Source organism: Squalius cephalus, assembly GCF_949319135.1.
Source record: "Squalius cephalus genome assembly, chromosome: 18".
NCBI lineage: Eukaryota > Metazoa > Chordata > Actinopteri > Cypriniformes > Leuciscidae > Squalius > Squalius cephalus.
The window spans coordinates 21,793,978-21,808,600 of NC_137139.1; the positions used below are offsets into that span (position 1 = coordinate 21,793,978).

The 14,623-nt window shown below is 36.7% G+C and overlaps 2 protein-coding genes across 5 annotated transcripts in view; one reads left to right on the forward strand and one right to left on the reverse strand.

Moving 5' to 3' along the window:
* The window catches only part of lrp1ab (low density lipoprotein receptor-related protein 1Ab), a 125,841-nt gene that overhangs the window by 19,268 nt on the left and 91,950 nt on the right, over positions 1-14,623 (reverse strand). For 2 of the 4 annotated variants that reach the window (XM_079849083.1, XM_079849082.1), the window contains exons 42-58: positions 8,733-8,922; positions 7,791-7,995; positions 7,380-7,569; positions 6,262-6,387; positions 6,021-6,149; positions 5,790-5,909; positions 5,546-5,659; positions 3,741-3,890; positions 3,468-3,590; positions 2,673-2,789; positions 2,080-2,208; positions 1,861-1,983; positions 1,623-1,763; positions 913-1,100; positions 636-819; positions 299-384; positions 82-201 (exon numbers count right to left, since the gene is read on the reverse strand). In XM_079849083.1, the coding sequence (XP_079705209.1) occupies positions 82-201; positions 299-384; positions 636-819; positions 913-1,100; positions 1,623-1,763; positions 1,861-1,983; positions 2,080-2,208; positions 2,673-2,789; positions 3,468-3,590; positions 3,741-3,890; positions 5,546-5,659; positions 5,790-5,909; positions 6,021-6,149; positions 6,262-6,387; positions 7,380-7,569; positions 7,791-7,995; positions 8,733-8,922 (2,435 nt within the window). Of the gene's footprint in view, positions 1-81; positions 202-298; positions 385-635; positions 820-912; positions 1,101-1,618; positions 1,764-1,860; positions 1,984-2,079; positions 2,209-2,672; positions 2,790-3,467; positions 3,591-3,740; positions 3,891-5,545; positions 5,660-5,789; positions 5,910-6,020; positions 6,150-6,261; positions 6,388-7,379; positions 7,570-7,790; positions 7,996-8,732; positions 8,923-14,623 lie in introns of all 4 variants that reach the window. The other 2 variants (XM_079849084.1, XM_079849081.1) reach the window with 1 other exon arrangement.
* On the forward strand, positions 10,873-12,061 carry LOC307145690 (galanin receptor type 1). Its single transcript, XM_079849094.1, has one exon. The coding sequence runs from the start codon at positions 10,959-10,961 to the stop codon at positions 11,994-11,996; it is 1,038 nt and encodes a 345-aa protein (XP_079705220.1). The 5' UTR covers positions 10,873-10,958; the 3' UTR covers positions 11,997-12,061.

Genomic DNA, 14,623 nt, shown 5'->3' on the forward strand with positions numbered 1-14,623 from the left:
CTGTCATAGGTTGAACTCAGTCAAATGATTTTTAAACACATGCAGGAATCATCAATGCACATCCTCTTGAACTACACAGACCTGCACGTTACTGCCGTTGATGTTCATGCGACGGATCATGCTGCCTTGTGTGGTCACGTCCGTCCAGTAGATCATCTGCTCTGCGTAATGATAGTCCAGAGCCACTGCGTTATTGAGCCCCTGTTAACACATAAAATAGTAACAGTTCAGCAACATTAGAAAGGTACAATACTCTACAAATAATCTCTTTGGTCTTTTAGACTGACAGCCACCTCACCTGTTTAATCAATGTGTAGTTAGTGCCATCCAAGTTGAGTTTTCGCAGGTAATACCGGTTCGCAAAGATGAGGAAAGGTTCCTCCTCTGAAATTTAAGCAACACTCTTATCGAACAAGCAGACTTTGAAACAGAAATTACAGAACAACTTCAAACATTCTGACGAGCATTGACTGGCTTGGGGATTATTCTTAAAACGTAAATTCTCGTAATTGTAACTGAATCTCATAATATATATATATATGGTGGTTGACTTTTTACTCTGAGACAGAAACACTTCCATAGCCGTTTTGATAATAAACAGAGCGTAATAGATCATGGGGAGGGGAGAGGCTCACCAGATGTGGATTTGCAGCTGGTGGGGTCATCAGGACGCGGCACAAAGCCATCAACACAGAGGCAGTGGAAGCTACCGTGTGTGTTGATGCAACGCTGAGCGCAGGGGTATGTGGTGGTGCACTCGTCCACATCCACACACGTCTTCCCATCTTGTTTCAGCCGGAAACCTGGATGACACCGGCACTATGGGGGCCGGGCAAGAGGCATGTCATGTCTTCACTGTTATGTCCAACTAATTAGTTCACACAAATACTGAGTATAAGGAAAAACACATACCTTAAAGCCGATCTTGAGATCTTCACAGAGCTGTGAGCAGCCGCTCTGCTTACTGTTGAGACACTCATTGATGAAGCAGTTGTTTTCATCAGAGCCGTCACCACAGTCATTGTTACCATCACACAGCAATGTCTCGTTCACACACTTGCCATTGGTGCACAGGAAGGAGGTGTCATTACAGCGCCTCTCTACGGACAAAAACAAAATAACAATGAGCACATGGTTCTCATTTGGGCCTGGGGAAGAGGATCCCCACCTGTAAAACTTTTGTTCTGGGTCCAATAAATTTCACAGACGGACATTGGATGGTAATATTATGGCACTCTGATAAATACCGTGGTAGTGAATGATTACCATATTCATGCCCCATGGTGTTTGTATTAGTGATGGGAAGTTTGGATCATTTTACTGACTAAGATTTTTGAGTCTCGTTCAGGAAAATGAATGGATTTTTCAAGTCATTTAGTTAATTTCAGCAGACTATAATTGAAATGTTACATGTTAATAGCCAAATTCCCCAACACAACAACTTACGCAAACGTTGATCACATTAAAAACCTATAATACAGCCAAGGCCAAATTTGAACTAATCATTTCTGTTTCCGATACAGACTGCATACTGTATCTTCAGCCTATGGGGCTGTCACAGACTAAACAAAATGGGATGTTGTGCATTTTTTTCACTTGTCCTTCAAGGTTTTAATACTCGCCTGGGTCTGTGCAAAGTGGGTTTTTGGGAGCTTCGTCCGATTGGTCCCTACAGTCAAACTCTCCATCACATTCCCAGTTCTTCTGCTTCAAACACTGGCCATTAGCACAGCGGAAATCATTCGGCCCACACGTGGGATATTCTTTGTTGTGAAAGGGAAGACAACATTTGACATGCATGATCACTTCATTGGTGTGTGTGACCAATAATAAAAACAGAAGACTAAAAGACATGCTTACCACACTCGGGCGACTCATCAGAGCCATCGCGGCAGTCAATGTCATGATCACACATGAAGTTTTTGGGAATACACTGATAATTCTGACATTGGAATTCGGAGTCATCACAGGTCTTATTGAATGCTTTAGAGAAAGAATAAAGAGATAAACAGAAGGAAATACAGAAAGATTGCTAGAGTTTAAGGGTATAAACCAAGTTCCGATATAAGTGATACTCACCACAGCCAGCCTTAATGCCTTCATCTGCACCATCAGGACAGTCCTTATCCCCATCACACTTCCAGCGCTGAGAAATACACATGTGGGAGCCGGGACACTGGAATGCTTCTGGACTGCAAGTCTTTGTCTCTGGAAGAGATACTCAGTGTTACTTATACATTTAATCATCAAGCATTAACTAGATTAACACTGAGATTCATCATGGCTTATATAAAGTGTAAAGAGTTCAAATAAAGGCAAAGTTAAATAGAGCAGCAGTTCTCAACTGTTTTGTTATCACAAGGTCAGATATGAGGATAAAAAAATAATGCTTAATGCAAATAAAAACACAACTAACCATAAAAATATTGTATCGTGAGGTCAGAAAGGCAGCTTTTAAAACGTGAAAAACGTGCTGCGTCCAAACAAACTTAATGGTGGTACAAATTCTTCCATTGGTCCTCGCATGACATGTTCTCATCATCAAAAACCATGAACAGAGGTAAAAGTACGACCCGCAGCGCATTAAATAAAGTTTCACTTGCAGTGAGGAGAAACATGGTTTATCTGAGTTCAGAGCTTTGTTTGTTGATGTAAGTTGCAACGTGACTCACTGCATTTGCTGTCCTCATCGGTGCCGTCTCCACAGTCATCAGTGCCGTCACACACCCAGGATTTGGAGATACAGCGATGGTTTCCACACTCAAACTGATTCGATGCACAGAACTTATCTGAGAAAACACAAGTAAAGAACTTGTTCCTGTCAAACAATCTAAATAAAATCAACTAGTTTTCTTGATAAACTTAAATTTCAGGTGTAGCTGTGATCAGATTAACAAATCACTCAGATACATAAAATACCTCTCATTTAAATTTGATATAACTTAATTATATTATATATCTATTACATTCAATTACAGAAGTAAATATTTACAGTAACTTTTTTAATAACAAAAACAGGGGTACAAGAGGTACAAGATAATAATAATAATAATAATAATAATAATGACCTAATTTATGATAACTTTTTCATTTTTTATGATATAATTTTTAAACAAAAACTAAAATAATAATAATAGTTGCTGTTGCTATTATAAAAAATATTTATAATAATAATATTAATAATAATAATACATACAAATAATAAAATATTTTAAAAAAAATCTGAAAATCAGTTCCAGGGAGCAAATATTTTTCCTTAATAAAAAGTTTCTGACAATAAAAATTATAAAATAAAATAATTACAACATTGGCTATGATGAAAGCACATGGTTATTGTTTTTAGTGTCTTGAGACAATAACTACAACGAAGATAAAGTATTAAGTGACATTTGTAACAGATTTGACAAAGTGCAACAGAAAAATGTAGAAAAAAAAACTAAGAGAGAGAGCTGTAAATATTTACTGACCACAGTGAGACTCATCTGCTCCGTTCTCACAGTCGTTCTCTTTGTCGCAGGTCCAGCTCATGGGAATACAACGGCCGCTCGGACATGCAAAGAAGTTCACTGGACATTTCTGCTTCCTTTTCTCTGTGGGGAAGAAAGTAAAAAAAATGTTTTACTATGCAATATCACATATATATCATTAGCTGTGAGAATAGGAGGCACATACATATATATATATACATATATATATATATGTGTGTGTGTGCGTGTGCATGTGTGTGTGAAGTGTCTAACCCGGACAGTTTCTTTCATCTGAGAAGTCTCCGCAGTCATTGGAGCCATCACAGCGCCAGGAGGGGGCGTAGCAGAGTGTAGTGAACTCACACCTCTCAAAGGTCATGCCCTTCACTCCAAGCAGATAGTAACTAGAGCAGTCAGTGGGGCCTGAAAGAGAACGTACAAAAAGACTGTATGTGTGCAAGAAAATGTATAGCTATATTCGTCCACAAAGTTGCACTTAGAATTATATATATATATATATATATATATATATATTAGGGCTGTCAAATGATTAATCGCGATTAATCGCATCCAAAATAAAAGTTTGTGTTTACATAATATATGTGTGTGTATGGAGTATAATTGTTTTCTATATATAAATACACACACATGCATATATATTTAAGAAAAATGTGTTATTTATATATAAAATATTTATATATAATATAAATTATATATAATATAAATATATATACACAGTATATACATGCAAATAATTCTTAAATATATACATGCATGTGTGTGTATTTATATCTAGAAAATAATTATACACACATGTATTATGTAAAAACAAACTTTTATTTTGGATGCGATTAATCGTTTGACAGCCCTAATATATATATATATATATATATATATATTTCTTCTTTCATATATACAGTATATAAAATGAAAACAATTTGAAAAATATATAATAATATACTACTACTAATAGTTATTGTTGTTATAAAAATACCCTTGAAAATTTTTATATTATTTGTATTTATAAAAAGGTTTATTTCCAACACTGGCTATGAAGAAAGAACAGTATTGTGTCCTTTTTTGTCTTTTAGTTTGGGAATTAATTATAAAATTGTTTAAAATTAAACCAATAATCTGAAAATGAATCAATTTGATTTCTTTTTACTTAAAAAAAAAAAAATTACTTTTTAGTTACTTTTTTCCATGACTAAGACAAGACGACACCAATGTCATTAGATAATAACTGTGATTATATTAACATGCAATATCGTTGACGAAAAAAGAAGAGACAAAAATGTGGTTAAAAAAATAAAAACTTCACTCTTCACTCAAATAAAAGTTAGAGACAAAACATTTCAGACTGTTTTTAAGAGCATTCATGCATAAGGTTGCCAGATTTCAAGAATTAAAATCCCCCAATGAGAGCTTTTCTGTTAAAAGAACACGTGTTCTACCCGGTTTCATTCTCTACATTGCTGAAGAAGCGCAGAATAATCTGAAAACACAGACAAACAAGAAAGCTGGAGTTCAGCAAATTAAAGTGTCATTCAGTCGCTTTGTGTTCTGCAACGAGCCGCTTGTGCTGTTTGCTGCGACTAAATCTGCAATCAAAGTGCAGGCTGATATCCAACTAAGAAAAAGAGATATGTAGAATTGCTACTGCTAAGAGTGCAATGTCAATACAGCCTGTAACCTTGATTCAAATTTCTCATAAGCTTAATTGAATTGGTCTAAAGAGAGAAAAATTATAAATTATATAATAATTATATAAGACTAAATATAAAATAGCTACCAAAATCAATGTTGGTAACTGCAATTTGACTAAAAGTAATGACAAAAATGCAATGACTTTTCACCGACTAAAACTATGAAAGACAAAAATGACAAAAATGTGACTAAGACAGATAAGCATTTTCATCTGAAAATGAAGACTAATACCAAATGAAAAATTTGCTCTCAAAATGAACACTGATGCCTTCACATGATTTTTGAGTGACTGTCTCCTTGGAGTCATGTTTGAACCTAGTGGCGTTCAAACAGGCAACCTTTTGGTGAACAGCCCATCGATTAATACTTACTGCAGTTCATCTCATCACTGGCGTCCTCACAGTCCGTCACCTGATTACAGCGACTAGAGTTAGTGATGCAGGAACCGTCTTTGCACTGGAACTCCGCAGCGCTGCACAGAGTCACTGAAGAAAACAGAGATGGAAACAGTGAGGAACTAGTGCGGCTGCACTTTTTTTTAGTCAACTGCACAAAAAAAGATTGTGTATTTCTCCTATCCCATAATCTCGCCATTTATTTCAAACAATCACATACTGTTGCATGGCAGCTCGTCTGAACCATCTCCACAGTCATCGGTGCCGTCGCACCAGGAGCTGTGTTTGATACAGCGCCCGTTGATACAGCGCCGGTAGCCCTTCTTACACATGCGGTTCACTGCAATCAGAAAAAGAGAGAGATCAATAATTGATTAATACTTCAACTACAGATTAGGAAATGCTTATCAAAACTGCAAACCAGTGAACAGAGCCGCAGTGTCATGCTTACCGCAGTAGGACTGCTTCTCATCAGACTTGTCTTTGCAGTGAGCTTGACTGTCACAGGTCAGGCTGTAGTCGATACAGTCACCGTTTCCACACTCAAACTCATCCACGCTGTTACAGGTTGTGTTTTCCGCTGAAAGAAAGAGATTATGTTTATATTATACTGCACTTCTCACAGGAAACTAATAGAGTATTTTCAGGATAGGCTTATATTTAGACAGTAGCTTCCTGTTTGTCCCTCTCACCAACACAAGTGTTGTCTCCCAGTAGTTTGCGCTCTCCACGGCAGCTGCAGTTGACTCGTCCCTCTGACATGAGCAGACACAGGTCCTGACAGCCTCCATTATTGGTGAGGCATGGAGAAAACTCACCTATAGATGTACACAAACACAAATGACTCATTTAAAATGGATATTGGGACTGAAGCAATCATCGTTATATATTTATGAAGAGTTCACATTTCCCGTCATTTTCATAAATGAGTTAAAATCAATTATTAAAAACCATTAATACTATTTTTTTTTTACTATGAATTGTTATATTAGTACACTTAACAATTAGGTTTCATTTGTTAACATTAGTTAACATGGACTAAGAAAAAACAATTTCGTAATACTTTAAACTCAGGCATTAGGCAATAATAACTCTCAAGTAAATATGTATATTTATCCAGTTGTATATACACTACTTAATATGTAGATATGTACATAGGCCTTCTACTTACAATCTAAATGTATATCATTTTTTTGGTAACACTTTACAATAAGGTTCAGTAGTTAACTACATTATTTAGCAAGAACTAATAATGAACTGCACTTATACAGCATTTATTAATCTTTGTTAATGTTAATTTCAACATTTACTAATACTTTATTAAAATCTTTTTAGCATTAGTTAATGCACTGTGAACTAACATGAACAAACAATGAACAGCTGTATTTTTCTACATTCTAACATTAACAAAGATTAACAAATACAGAAACAAATGTATTTCTCATGGATAGTTCATGTTATTTAATACATTAACTAATGAACCTTATTGTAAATGTTACCATTTTTTTTAACCTTAAAACTCTACCTAATTTTTCTAGGTGTATGTTACGTTGTTTTTCTTTTTCTTTACTTCAACATATTTAATTATTTCTCTCTATTCTGTTGTGTTAAATCTATATGCAAGTACATAGAGCTCCTGAAAATTATATATATATATTTTTTATAGTTTTATTATTTTAAACACTACAATGCCATTTCACACTTTTTAGCCATTTCAGAGCAAATACATGAATAAAGATATATTTTTGACTACTTTCATATTGCTGAAAAAAATCTAATTATGTAGATTTAACACGGATTAGTCACTCACAGCTATTGGTGTCTTTGGCCACAGCAATGATACCCATTGGCTGTTGAGGAATGTCAGCACGTAGGACTTTCATATCTCTGCCGTATTTATCAGCTCTGAGAACAGCTCTGCGCACCCAGTCTGTCCAGAAGATATATTCACCGTACACAGCCAAACCGAAAGGATGCACTGGCTCATTCTTTAGGACCACCTGATCACATAGACGCACACAAGTACAATTTAGATTCATTTATTTTGCAAGCAAATTCAACATGTTAGTAGTGTGTGTTGTCTATGAACTAAGCTTATGAACTCATTGTATGAACATGCATTGTTAGTGTCATGATATACTAGGTAAAAGTCAAAAATACCATCTCTCACTTTTCCATGAGCAAACATAAAAAAAATAGACATAAATACATAGGAACTCACAAAGCGCCGGCTGCCATCATACTCGCAGCGCTCGATCTTGTCAAAAGTAGCGTCAGAGAAGTAGAGTTTCTCAGCACGGTGGTCGATGGCCAATCCGTTCGGGGTGCGGATGTTATTTCCGATGATCACAATGACGTTAGCTCCAGAAAGAGATGCTCGCATGATACTGGGAGACTGTTCATTCCAGTTAGTCCAGAACATCAGGCTGAAGGAAAGAGCACAGGAGGAAATGGAATTCAAAGATGGAAACTGACATGTGCTTGTCTTCTCACACCAAAAGCAACAAGATTTGTTTTCAACTTATGTGATTAAAAAAACACGTAAGCTGTCACAGGGCAAAGTAAAGTTATTAAATGATTACATGAACATATTATAAAAATAAAGCATTCAATAATTATACAAACAAAAACTATTTGATTATTAATTACGTGAGTAGAAAAAATGATCCGCACAACGAATTAGGCAAAAGTTCTCCAACTGTTAATTTATTACTTTAACGAGTATATAACATGCACAATATGGACGCAGGTGTGTATCTGCAATTATATGGCACTGATGAAGAGTTGATCTCGAAAACGTTTTGCATTTCACAGCACTTTTTTGTCTTTTTGAGGCCTCTGTTGAAGTAATAAATAAACAGTTGGAGAGCTTTTGCCTTATTCGTTGCGTGCGGATCCTTTTTTCTACCTTTCTTTTGAATTTACGAACTCAGTAAGTTTTGTGACATTGGACTGTGCGTATACATTTGGCGCTACACCATTTCTTTCACAATTATTAATTACTTGAACTTTACTTTGGCAGTCAAAACGAATATGAATGTTTTTGGTATTTGGAAGGGTAATAATTCATACTGCGTATACTTCAAAACTCTTGGGATTCCTCACCAAGTAGAATGAGTATAAAACATTGCATCATGGAAAATTTGATATACAAAGTTCGTACTCTTGACATTCATCCAGAACAAAGGCTCTGGGGTGGTCGTCCCCAGACATAGTGACTACGGTGTCTCTATCGAAAGCTCCAGTGCGACTCTGGTCCACAGTGTGCCGTGTGATGGTGGAGGTGGTGTAGCTGGTCCAGTAAAGTGTGTCCCAACCCCGGTGATAAGCCAAACCTTCAACTGACCCTACACCTGTTGAAAGAAATAAAGAGAAAAATTGACTTGGATTTATAAAGAGAATCCTGCTCTGACTGCTTGTTACTAATCCAAGAACAACTCAGTCTGTTTCTCTTAATTATAATTCAGTGCACAGTTGTAGACACACTGTATTTAGTTTGAACAAACTGTTCATTGCAGCTCTACTACAGCTAAAAATGACATAAAAAAGAGCCAATTGAACCACCTTCAAACATGTTTAGTACCATATATCCTTCAAAGAGTAAATGAATATGATTAACACACTGCAAGTCCACAACATCTCTTTTAAAACTACTTATCCGGTCCCAGTGAACGGTTTAATCCTATGATACGTGCGCAAGTTGGTTTCTGCGGGTTGTGAGATAGCCTTTGTTGCTGGTGCTTGTGTGTGTTTAGTGGCTTAGTGTCATCCGGTCATTTCATGGATGGGTGCCTGTGCATACAAGACCCCTCCCTTGGTGAATCTCTTTAACCACGGTCACTAGTTCTTCCACAAAGAGAGGACTGCTGGAAGAGTCTCGAACACAACGCTGGGGTGAGAAGCAATGTGGTGCAATGTGCTTCAGTCAACACCGTCGAAAGAGTCTCAATGAGTCAAAGTCACAGTGAATAATAGTCGCCCTCTACAGAATAAATGAGCTCACGAGGGGCTTGCAGCATCTATCTGCATCACACCAATGACTGCTTTATGACAGCAATTACTCCCCCCATAAAACAGGAAGGACACTCAACCAAGCTGTTTACTTTTGCTAAAAAAAAACCCCAATAACGATCCTGTAAAACATATCAGACTTTAGGCCAAAGGAAGAATAACAAGATACTTACGCAATAGCCACCGCCCACTTCTAAGTTAACAGGTGAGACGTCATCGTCACAGAAATGATGATGTAAAAACAAAAGGCCAGTTAATCTGACAATCAATATCTTAGATGATGGATACCTGAACAACTACCCATCCTACTTCTAACTTGAAGGTCAGGAGGATATCACTTTAGGACAAACTGATAAGTCGTCGTCTTGCGTTCCTTGCAGACGAAGGTCAAAGTCCTGGAACAGCCAAGCTCAAGGAATTGGAATGAATCTGAAGTGTCATTTAATTGATCATAAGAGGGAAGCCGCAATGGGTACTTAGATTCAAGTTGAATCGACTGTTCGTAATTTGGCAGCCTTTGACAGATGCAGGGAATCAGGTTTTGTAAGGTTGCCTGGTTTCACTCAATCAATACAAGCAAACAGCAATCATGGATGGCTGTAAGGTAAGCACCTTCCATAATCCCAAATAAAAGATGAAGTTTAATATTTAATGTGAGATGAAGTGCTTTCATATTACAAATTATGAAATACAGATGTTTATGGTAATCCTGCAAATCTTTGGCCACATTCGAAACAGTGTTGGTATTGTAAATTAAAACTAAAACCATTGTAGTTAAACTGTATTGTAGTCAAAAACGAAATAGTTCTTGTTAACTGAAATAAGGCGGAAATAAAAAAAAATGGTGCCTTCACAGGTAGTCATCAGGATATCTCTGAATCCAGTACATTTATAATATAATATGATTAATATTATATAATATATTTTTTCTATTTTCAATTCTAGAAACTAGCCTTGTAGTCATTAAATATTTGCTTGGTTATTGATAAACCTCTCTTGAATTTGTTCTACATCATTAAACATAACATTATGGATCCTTAATGATGAGTGACAGGGCAGTGAGCCAGATGCACTTTCGGCTGTAGACTTTGTGTCATTAAAACCTTATAATAATAAAAATTCGGAAATGTAAAATTTCTATGTACAAGAAAAAAGCATTAACATGAATTCTCAACTTCCCAGGAAGATGCTAATGCTAAACATTAACAACCACCCCGGCGGAGACTTCCTTTATCTCTTGGAGTAAACACTCCAATGATGCTTTGCCATGTGAGGAAGTTATTAAGCCCTGAAGGAGCTAATTATTAGCCCGAAGCAGACGACAATCTTCATCTTCAGTTTGAACGTATGTCATTCTACACTTCATTGTGATCAATTCATGTTGAAGTGTATATCAAGAGGATTAGCAGGTGACAGTATGAATATTAGCCATGATTTTGGGAGTCTGAAGTGGGAATTGACACAGGTTTTAGCACCAATTCTGGACACAATAGTCATGGTGATCGGGCTGGTAGGACACTCCCTGGTCATCTACGTCCTGACCGGACGGAGGAGGAAGAATGGGCTCCAAACTCTTCAAGTGACAGATTCGTTACTTTTAGTCTTGAGCGCCTCGGATCTGCTGCAGCTCATTTGCCTGCCCTTCCACACTGCAGCTATAGCACTGGGCTACTGGCCCTTCAGCAGCATCCTGTGTAAAGTCATTAGTTTCTTGGGAGTGGCCTGTAACTCGGCGAGCGTATTCACTCTAGCTGCATTAGCGGTAACGCGCTACCTGATTGTGGTGCACCCTACCTGGACGTATCGTTTCATACTGCGCCGCTGGCTGTGGGTTTCTGTGATTCTTATGTGGGTTCTGGCTGTGGCTCTTGCAGCACCTCAGTTTGCTTTCCGGCAGTTGAGAACGATGCCTATCCTCTGCTTTGCCTTTCTGTCAGACCTCAGCCAGTTGGTCTACAGTGCTATTCTGTTCCTGATTGGCTTCGCTTTGCCTCTGATCATCATTATCATCATGTACACCAAACTCTACGGTTTCTTACAAAGGAAAAGACTGCAAAGTTGCGCACCGCAAATGGAGTGCTATCAGAACCGGGTGACAAAGACGTCGGTCCTGTTGGTTTTAGTCTTCACCATCTGCTGGTTGCCATCCTATGTCCTCATGTTCATTCTCATCGCTACCAATAAAAGCAATATACACGGACATCATCACGACTTCACCATTATCGCCCGGCTGCTAGCGAGCTCTTCGGTTGTAGCCAATCCGCTGCTATATGCTTTCATGTCAAACAAATTTCGGCGAGAGCTGCTGTCACTGGGACGGATGTGCTGCAAAGGCTGCGGGTGCATTATGTGTCCAGGAAGTGCCACAGTGCAGCCCTTTAACCCTGTGGAGTTGAACCCCCCTCCACAACCCTGAGGATAAAGAACTGGACTATGCAGAAGCATTACATGTGTTTATGCTATAAAAGCCATTATCAGTAATGGGACTAATGATGTACTGAGATAAAGATACTAAATATCAGGTATATGTTTGAACTACATTGATTTGTTATGCCAGAAATAGCCTTTTACCTGAATTACCTGGGAACACATCAATGATATGATCTAATAATGGTGTCATTATGTGAAACTGTACAACCATCATTCTTTGTTGAGCAACATACTTTAGTTGACCTGAAACATCCAAGCCAGATGTTTAATAGATTTGAAACTATTGCTGAATGCATGCATGTTTACTTTCTTGACTGATTCATCAGGAATAAACCGTTTACAACAGCAATGCAAACTTTGTATAGAGGTTCAATACTTTTTCAATGTTTGCACTGCACCAAACTAAAAGGAATAGTTCAATTCAAAATGAAAATCATGACTTTGAATGAAAATCAAAGTCATAATTTACTCACCCTCAATTTGTTTCAAACCTGTATGAATTTCTTTCTTCTGCTGAACACAAAATAAAATATTTTGAAGAATGTCGGTAACCAAACAGTTGATGGGCCCCATTGACTTCCATTGTATTTTTTTTCCTACTCTGGAAGTCAATGGTGTCCATCAACTGTTTGGTTACTGACATTCTTCAAAATATCTTCCTTTGTGTTCAGCAGAAGAAAGAATTCATTTAGGTTTGAAACAACTTGAGGGTAAGTAAATAATGACAGAATTATCATTTTGAAGTGAACTTATTCCTTTAAATTGTGTTCTTACTACTTCACATTTTCAGGCTAAAATGAAATGCATTGAAAAAAAAAACATTCAAAGATAGTTTTAATCAATAAAATAAATGTTTGTACATGTACTACACTGGACTACTTGATTATTGCTTCAGATTGGTCATTCTCAATTATTTCCATGTGTCTATATATATATATATATATATATATATATATATATATATATATATATATATATATATATATATATATATATATATATATATTCTCATTCAAAAAATATTTTTTTGGTTTCTTCTCACCAAGGCTGCATTTATTTGATCAAAAATACAATAAAACAAGAATATTATGAAATATTATTACAATTTAATATACCCGTTTTCTATTTTAAAACATTTAAAAATGTAATCTATTCCTGTGATGTCAAAGCTGAATTTTCAGCATCATCATTATAATTATCATTATTATTATATTTTTGTGGAAACAGTGATACATTTTTTTCAGGATTCTTTGATGAATATAAAGTCCAAATGAACAGCATTTACTTGAAATATAATTTTTCTACAACAATTTAAAAGTCTTAACTGTCATTTAATGAATTCTCGCTGAATAAAAGTATTCATTTCTTTAAAAAAAAAAAACAACTTACTGACCCGAGACATTCGACACAGTTGTGTGTGTGAAGCTGAGGCAAAACTGAAGAGAAGACCGATTAAAACAACAGATTTTCATTGAGTAGGTCTATATTTACAGGTCTATATTTAAGTGCTTGGTTTCATTATCATTTTTTACACCGTTATATTCTTGTTCCCTCATCCACGTGGTTTGCGCAATACTAGGGTTGGGTATTGGTTAGGTTTTATCCGATACCAGTACCTACTCGGTATTTTTCAAACGGTTCCGGTGCTTAAACGGTTCTTGAAACGGTACTTAAGAAAACTAAACCGCACACACTTTATCAAAAAAATAATACCTCTCTCTGTGTGTGTGTGTGTGTGTGTGTGTGTGTGTGTGTGTGTGTGTGATTTTCTGAAAAAGATTTTCTGATTTCTGATTAAATTAAAAATTGTGCCCTTTAAAAGACTACTGATGTAGCACAAAACACTTGAGTTAAGATCAAAATTTTGTCTTCTCATATTATGACTTTTACAAAACAGAGAAATATCTGACACTGAGCAGAAATATTTAACACACAGTATAGCCATATAAATATACTTGATATTGATATACTTCATACTTGATATTCAAGATTTGCAGTTGGCATTAAAATACTAGACTTACCCGAAGAGGAACACTGGCAGCTGAACTTGAACTTTAGTCAAGCGTGTCAGAGGTTTTGGGTTCTAATCCGCATTCGTAGTTTTTTATTTTTTAATTTTTTTATTTTTTAAACCGATTATGCTCATCAGTGGTTGTATATCAAGCAGGGACACTTTGTGTCCATTATATTTTGAGATTTCACCAGAACGAATAGATATGAGGCGCCGTCTATGGCTTAAATCAAACTTCATTCACGCACATATGAAACCCTTGCATACACATGTACTAGGTAGTCACACATACATGTATACTACTGAATGCTCAAACTAATACATATGAAATGCACAACTTCTAAAGTCGCTCACGCACACACACGCAAACTCTACACACACGAGACGCGCGGAACTCTCCGCGCACATACTCATCTGAGACGCGAGCACACATACACACACACACACACACACACACACACAAACTCTCCGCGCACATACTCATCTGAGACGCGAGCACGCACACACAAACTCTCCGCGCACATAATCATATAGACGGCGCCTCATAAATAGATCGATCTCCGCAACGTATTGAAGCGCGCGTCCGAGTGAAGCCAAGTGTG

Excerpts from the sequence above, each read along its gene's own strand:
- LOC307145690 (XM_079849094.1), top strand. The coding sequence starts at position 10,959 with ATGTTGAAGTGTATATCAAGAGGATTAGCAGGTGACAGTATGAATATT.